This window comes from Nerophis lumbriciformis, linkage group LG24, assembly GCF_033978685.3.
Source record: "Nerophis lumbriciformis linkage group LG24, RoL_Nlum_v2.1, whole genome shotgun sequence".
Taxonomy (NCBI): domain Eukaryota; kingdom Metazoa; phylum Chordata; class Actinopteri; order Syngnathiformes; family Syngnathidae; genus Nerophis; species Nerophis lumbriciformis.
The window spans coordinates 5,529,631-5,537,500 of NC_084571.2; the positions used below are offsets into that span (position 1 = coordinate 5,529,631).

A 7,870-nucleotide genomic window follows, 5' to 3' on the forward strand; every position below is an offset into this window, starting at 1 on the left:
AGAGTCTTGGCAGTGCCTGCCTCCAGTGCTCCAGTGGAGCGAGTTTTCAGCCATGGTGGCATCATACTACGCCCCCATCGTGCACAAATGACTGACAGACTTTTGGCTAATTTGGTCTTTTGCAAATGCAATGCAGCATAGGGCCCTGACATATAAAAAGTACAACTTTTTTGTTATGTTCACGTATATGTCATGTTTTTTCAATGTTAACACTTTTGTACAAATAAGTACATTTGCACTTTATTTTTCAATGTGTTTGTTCTGTAAAGGAATGAGTTAATGTTTAAAATGACTGGTTAATAGTGCTATTATAAAGTGCAATGTCAGCACAATTTTCTTTCCTGCAATTTAAAATGCACTTGTTGTAATAAATAAATACAGCGTTTGAAAAGCATACACAATCTGTGTTAATATATTAGTCTGTGGTTAAAAGGACTTGAAAGGACTCGAAACTCAAAATGCAGGACTTAGGACTTGACTTGAGACTTTCCAGTCTTGACTTTGGACTTGACTCGGGGCTTGCCTGTCTTGACTCGGGACTTGACTCGGACTTGAGGGCAAAGACTTGAGACTTACTTGTGACTTGCAAAACAATGACTTGGTCCCACCTCTGGCCATCCCTAAGTTTCAATGCCTTTTTTTTATTTTTGGTTTAAGCATTAGATACCTTTTTACCTGCACGCTGCCTCCCACATGTTGTGATCACGACAAACCATGTTCCCGACATATACAAAGCAATTAGCTACCTGCTGCCACCTACTGATATGGAAGAGTATTACACGGTTACTCTGCCGAGCTCTAACCAGCACAGACACTCAAGAACGGCACATTATAATTACTGGTTTGCAATAAATATTTTTAACCTAATTAAGTGAAATTACATACCGTATTTTTCGGACTATAAGTCGCTCCGGAGTATAAGTCGCACCGGCCGAAAATGCATAATAAAGAAGGAAAAAAACATATATAAGTCGCACTGGAGTATAAGTCGCATTTTTTGGGGAAATGTATTTGATAAAACCCAACACCAAGAATAGACATTTGAAAGGCAATTTAAAAGAAATAAAGAATAGTGAACAACAGGCTGAATAAGTGTACGTTATATGAGGCATAAATAACCAACTGGTATGTTAACGTAACATATTATGGTAAGAGTCATTCAAATAACTATAACATATAAAACATACTATACGTTTACTAAACAATCTGTCACTCCTAATCGCTAAATCCCATGAAATCTTATACGTCTAGTCTCTTACGTGAATGAGCTATATAATATTATTTGATATTTTATGGTAATGTGTTAATAATTTCACACATAAGTGGCTCCTGAGTTTAAGTCGCACCCCCCGGCCAAACTATGAAAAAAACTGCGACTTACAGTCCGAAAAATACGGTAATCTCCCACGGCACACCAGACTGTATTTCACGGTACACTCGTGTGCCGCGGCACAGTGTTTGAAAAACACTGACCTAGAGCACAGTGTTAGAGGAATATTTTCCCTCCTTTAACAGAATAAAACACATGTCAAGTAAACTTTCAGTTTCGATCCCTGCCCAGTAGGGATGGGAATTGATAGGGTTTTTCCGGCGACATCTAGTGTGACAATAAGTGGCAGGAAGGAAGGATGGAGGTGTGAATACCTTTAATGGGCACGCCGCCATCAAATGCAGGGGGGTCCCATGTGACGGTGGCGCAGTCCTCGCCCACTGATGTGCATTTGACATTCTCAGGAGGGTCGGGCACATCTGGCGTGCCACAGAACATTGGAGCGAAGGCATATTCATGTCATCAGCAATGAAACGTGGTGGATATAAAAGGTCACTTGGCGGAAGCCAGCGAGTCACTAACCCACAACCTTGACGAAGAGCTCGGCCTGGTCCTCGCCCGCAGGGTTGGCCACGGTGAGCGAGTACAGGCCTTCGTCCCCCTTCTCCGCCCCCTGGATGACGAAGCTGCTCAGCGTCTTCCTGGTCTCCACGCGGACCCTACCCTCCGAATCGCTTACCGCCTGCGGTCGCAAGGGAGTGTCACCCGGACGCTGAAACCATGCAACGTGTCGGGTGAGGCATCCCCCCCCCCCTCACCTTGTCTCCCTTCTTCCAGCACACGACAGGCGGCGGATCCCCGGAAATCTCGACGTCAAAGCGAAGTTTGTTGCCGGCCACCACCGTGATGGTGTTCTGGCTCCCTATGCCGCTGGTGTCCAGGTGGATTTTAGGAGGGTCTATCGTAAAACCAAGTCATCATGTTAGAACTGTTAAAAATAACGGTGGTCAGTTATTTCATTATATTTGTCCATCATTCATATAAGAACACATATGTTTTGGTTTTTTTATGCATTCTAAATCGTAAAATACGGCGAGTACGAGGTGGCTAACAATGAAGGTAACGGTAATGGGTAAAGTTAAACCAGGCTGGGCCCTATTTTGAGTATGTTAGTGTTTTTCCTGTGTTTAGTGTTTCAGTTCCTGTCCTGCGCTCTTATTTTGTAGCTTTACCTTCCTGTTTTCTTGTCTCCTGCAGCAGCCTTACGCCTGCCTTCGAGCGCTAGTCCCCACACCTTGTTTCTGTTTGTAATCAAGACTATCTAAGTTGTGCCGATACGTTCTTTCTTTGTCGGGACTTTGATTGTGTCACGGCGCCAAATTTTCAAAGAGAACGGCCTACGGATCACGATTGAAGCCAACAAGCAAACCGTCAACTTCCTTGACGTCACTTTCAACCTGAGAAATAACAGCTACCAACCATTCACGAAACCCAACACAACTCTCCAATACGTGCACCATGACAGCAACCACCCACCCACCACCACGAAAAGAATACCTACCGGAATTAATAAAAGGCTATCGATGCTGTCATCTAGCAAAGCTGAATTTGACCAAGCAACCCCCCCGTACCAAAAAGCCCTTGATGAAAGCGGATACAATTTCACCCTCACCTATGAACCCACGCCAGGAAACCAGCCAAAAAAGAACAGAAAACTAAACGACATCATCTGGTACAACCCCCCATACAGCAAAAACGTCTCAACTAACATTGGACACAAATTCCTCAATCTGATTGACAAACACTTTCCCAAAGACAACACCCTAAGAAAAGTATTCAACAAGAACAACATTAAATTGAGCTACAGCTGTATGAACAATATACGACAAATTATCTCAAACCACAACAAAACAATTGCAAATGAGCCGTCGGCCCCCAGACAGAGCGACTCCAAAACCAACAAAGACTGCAACTGTCGAAAGAAACCTGATTGCCCTCTCAACGGGGGGTGCTTACAAACATCAGTTGTCTACCAATCTAAGGTAACACGCAAGGACATTAACACATCCGACACATATGTAGGATTAACCGAGGGGGAGTTCAAAACCAGATGGAACAATCACAAGGCTTCTTTCAGGAACCAAAACCTGCGGAATACCACAGAACTCAGCAAACACATTTGGGACCTCAAAGACAATAATGTTGAATATTCAATAACATGGCAAATTCTTGCATCCAGCACACCTTACAATAGTGGTAATAAAAGATGCAACCTATGCTTGAAAGAGAAACTGTTTATTATTTACCGTCCAGACCTGTCATCCCTCAACAAGCGCAGCGAAATTGTAACAGCATGCCGCCACAGACGGAAACACCTCCTAGGTAACACATGAGCCAATCACCACGCCCCTACGCCAGCCTGTACCCACCCACTCTGTGCCCTATATAAACCATGGTATGTGAATGCTCCCATTAAAATCTCCTGATGATTGAGGGAACCCCCCCTCATGAAACAGGCCTGTAGAGATGAAATAGTCTTGTGATTTTTTTCCCACACATACATATATTGCGCTCTACTACGGTATCGAGCACTATTTTTTGGATAACCTTATTAAGACATATATATATATATATATATATATATATATATATATATATATATATATATATATATATATATACCGGTATATATATATATTGTTATCGCCCTCTAATGCAGCAAAAGTACATGACTTGTTATTCAACATTATTTTGTACAGTTTTCTTCTCTCATAGCCGTGTAATTGTTTTTGTGTACAGAACAACTTTTCATTTAGTAGCAAATCTGCTGAAAACACACAACTTTCCTCTTGTTCTTTGTCTTATGACCTATGTGTTGTGTTCTACCCCTCACTTCTGTAAATATGCACTTCAATAAAATACGGTGGAAGAGCAAACAATGTGGAGGTTTTGGCTCATGTCGCCTTGACAGGGGACCCCTGAACATTAAGCAATCTTATATTTTCCAGGTGTCACGATACAACTTTTTCCCTTCCAATAATATTCGCCTGCACCGATGTTGATCTGATACGATATCAGCATGAATCATACAAACTTGTATTATTTTGTAGTGTGGAAAGTTAAAAAAGGTTTGATCAAGTACAATTTTTTAAACTGAGAGCAATGGTAGGTATAAAAACAATAACATGTTTATTATTAACCATATATAATGGACCTATGCTCTCCTTAAGTTGAAGTGGAGTGACTATTGTTTTTCTAGTGACACCTTGCGGCCACAAAAATTCATGAAGTTGCGCTCATGACGCAGTAAGTTGAACGATACGGACACGTTTGTTACTGATTAATGTATAAAACGCCTTGGAGACTTTGTATGTGTTAGTAATATGCAAGTATAATTATTGGATACTTGTTTAAATTGACAAATGTCTAGCTTGTGTGCTATCATCTGCTTAGCTGTTGTGTAGCTGCTAGCTTGTAGTAGCCTGTAGTATCCATATTTTCTATGCATTAAAGACCAATTGAATTGTGTTGGATACAAGTGTGGTATCTTATAGTTTATCTCGAACATTGGGTGAAGAAGTGTGTGTGTGTGTGTGTGTGTGTGTGTGTGTGTGTGTGTGTGTGTGTGTGTGTGTGTGTGTGTGTGTGTGTGTGTGTGTGTGTGTGTGTGTGTGTGTGTGTGTGTTCTTGTATTTCTACCCTTCTTGAGACATCAACAAGGAAAAGTACCTTCCATATGAGGACTGGTGAACAAGTTAGGACCGAAATCATGGTCCCGATACGGAAAACCCAATAGAGAATGTCTCATTTGCACCCCTGGTGGTGAAATCTATCAAAATGAGGGTGGTCCCAAAAAGGAGGGATTTTTCAAATTGACTGTTTTAAAAGTGCTCCACCTCTGGTCAACATATGAAATAACAAGTGTGTGTAATAAATTGAAATGCGCCCCCTTTGGCCAAAATTAATTTAGAAAATCAAATACATATGTATATAGAGACATACTGTAATAACTTGAAGTAAATAATGAAGATTAAAAACCAATTACAAACAAAAAATTCATAAATTAATTAAAAGCAGTCTTTTTCTCACAATGTGTCAACTTTTTTCTTATAAAATTGGCAACAAATTCTCATATTCTTTCTGTTTCTGTATTATTGCAATATTTTCTCGTAAAATGATTACTTTTTTTTTAATGTAAAATTATTACTTTTTAATGCAAAATGCCAACATTTGTCATATAAAATTCTGACTTTTATCACAGTATTGCCAATTTTTTTGGTTGTTCTTATAAAACAGTGACATTTTTGGAGTAAAATTATGACTTTTGTCATAATTGTGCCAAGTAAAATTCCGATTGTTATTATAATATTGCCAACATTTTAAAGTTTTCTTATAAAATTGTGACTTTTGTCGAGTAAAATTACAACTCTTTTCATAAAATTGCCAACTTTTCAAGCGTTTTCTTGTAAAATTGCGACTGTTATTGAGTAATATTCCAAATTTTATCATAATATTGCATACATTTTTTTTTGTAAAAATGTTTTACTTGCGTTGAGTAAAATTACGACTTTTATTATAATCCTGCCAAAAATTGTACGTTTTTCTTGTGAATTGTGACCTTTTTCGTGTGAAATTCCAACTCATTTTTTATAAAAAGCTTGTTTATATCTGCATAGTATGGATATGTTATTAATGTTGTAAATACAAATCTTTATATATCTAGAAAGGGTGGTGCTAAAGAGGTAGGCATTTTTCGGGGGTCTCAAGAAGGTAACAAATACAAGAAAGTGTGTGTGTGTGTGTGTGTGTGTGTGTGTGTGTGTGTGTGTGTGTGTGTGTGTGTGTGTGTGTGTGTGTGTGTGTGTGTGAGTGTGTGTGTTCTTGTATTTCTACCCTTCTTGAGACATCAACAAGGAAAAGTACCTTCCATATGAGGACTGGTGAACAAGTTAGGACCGAAATCATGGTCCCGATACGGAAAACCCAATAGAGAATGTCTCATTTGCACCCCTGGTGGTGAAATCTATCAAAATGAGGGTGGTCCCAAAAAGGAGGGATTTTTCAAATTGACTGTTTTAAAAGTGCTCCACCTCTGGTCAACATATGAAATAACAAGTGTGTGTAAGAAATTGAAATGCGCCCCCTTTGGCCAAAATTAATTTAGAAAATCAAATACATATGTATATAGAGACATACTGTAATAACTTGAAGTAAATAATGAAGATTAAAAACCAATTACAAACAAAAAATTCATAAATTAATTAAAAGCAGTCTTTTTCTCACAATGTGTCAACTTTTTTCTTATAAAATTGGCAACAAATTCTCATATTCTTTCTGTTTCTGTATTATTGCAATATTTTCTCGTAAAATGATTACTTTTTTTTTAATGTAAAATTATTACTTTTTAATGCAAAATGCCAACATTTGTCATATAAAATTCTGACTTTTATCACAGTATTGCCAATTCTTTGGTTGTTCTTATAAAACAGTGACATTTTTGGAGTAAAATTATGACTTTTGTCATAATTGTGCCAAGTAAAATTCCGATTGTTATTATAATATTGCCAACATTTTAAAGTTTTCTTATAAAATTGTGACTTTTGTCGAGTAAAATTACAACTCTTTTCATAAAATTGCCAACTTTTCAAGCGTTTTCTTGTAAAATTGCGACTGTTATTGAGTAATATTCCAAATTTTATCATAATATTGCATACATTTTTTTTTGTAAAAATGTTTTACTTGCGTTGAGTAAAATTACGACTTTTATTATAATCCTGCCAAAAATTGTACGTTTTTCTTGTGAATTGTGACCTTTTTCGTGTGAAATTCCAACTCATTTTTTATAAAAAGCTTGTTTATATCTGCATAGTATGGATATGTTATTAATGTTGTAAATACAAATCTTTATATATCTAGAAAGGGTGGTGCTAAAGAGGTAGGCATTTTTCGGGGGTCTCAAGAAGGTAACAAATACAAGAAAGTGTGTGTGTGTGTGTGTGTGTGTGTGTGTGTGTGTGTGTGTGTGTGTGTGTGTGTGTGTGTGTGTGTGTGTGTGTGTGTGTGTGTGTGTGTGTGTGTTCTTGTATTTCTACCCTTCTTGAGACATCAACAAGGAAAAGTACCTTCCATTGGTGAACAAGTTAGGACCGAAATCATGGTCCCGATACGGAAAACCCAATAGAGAATGTCTCATTTGCACCCCTGGTGGTGAAATCTATCAAAATGAGGGTGGTCCCAAAAAGGAGGGATTTTTCAAATTGACTGTTTTAAAAGTGCTCCACCTCTGGTCAACATATGAAATAACAAGTGTGTGTAAGAAATTGAAATGCGCCTCCTTTGGCCAAAATTAATTTAGAAAATCAAATACATATGTATATAGAGACATACTGTAATAACTTGATGTAAATAATGAAGATTAAAAACCAATTACAAACAAAAAATTCATAAATTAATTAAAAGCAGTCTTTTTCTCACAATGTGTCAACTTTTTTCTTATAAAATTGGCAACAAATTCTCATATTCTTTCTGTTTCTGTATTATTGCAATATTTTCTCGTAAAATGATTACTTTTTTTTTAATGTAAAATTATTACTTTTTAAT

The 7,870-nt window shown here is 37.7% G+C and overlaps 1 protein-coding gene across 2 annotated transcripts in view; it reads right to left on the reverse strand.

The window, feature by feature from the left end:
* mybpc2a (myosin binding protein Ca) overlaps positions 1-7,870 on the reverse strand; it is a 96,383-nt gene that overhangs the window by 23,762 nt on the left and 64,751 nt on the right. For both annotated transcript variants that reach the window (XM_061981394.1, XM_061981395.1), the window contains exons 14-16: positions 2,089-2,228; positions 1,853-2,012; positions 1,645-1,749 (exon numbers count right to left, since the gene is read on the reverse strand). In XM_061981394.1, coding sequence (XP_061837378.1) covers positions 1,645-1,749; positions 1,853-2,012; positions 2,089-2,228 — 405 coding nt within the window. The remainder of the gene's footprint in view (positions 1-1,644; positions 1,750-1,852; positions 2,013-2,088; positions 2,229-7,870) is intronic.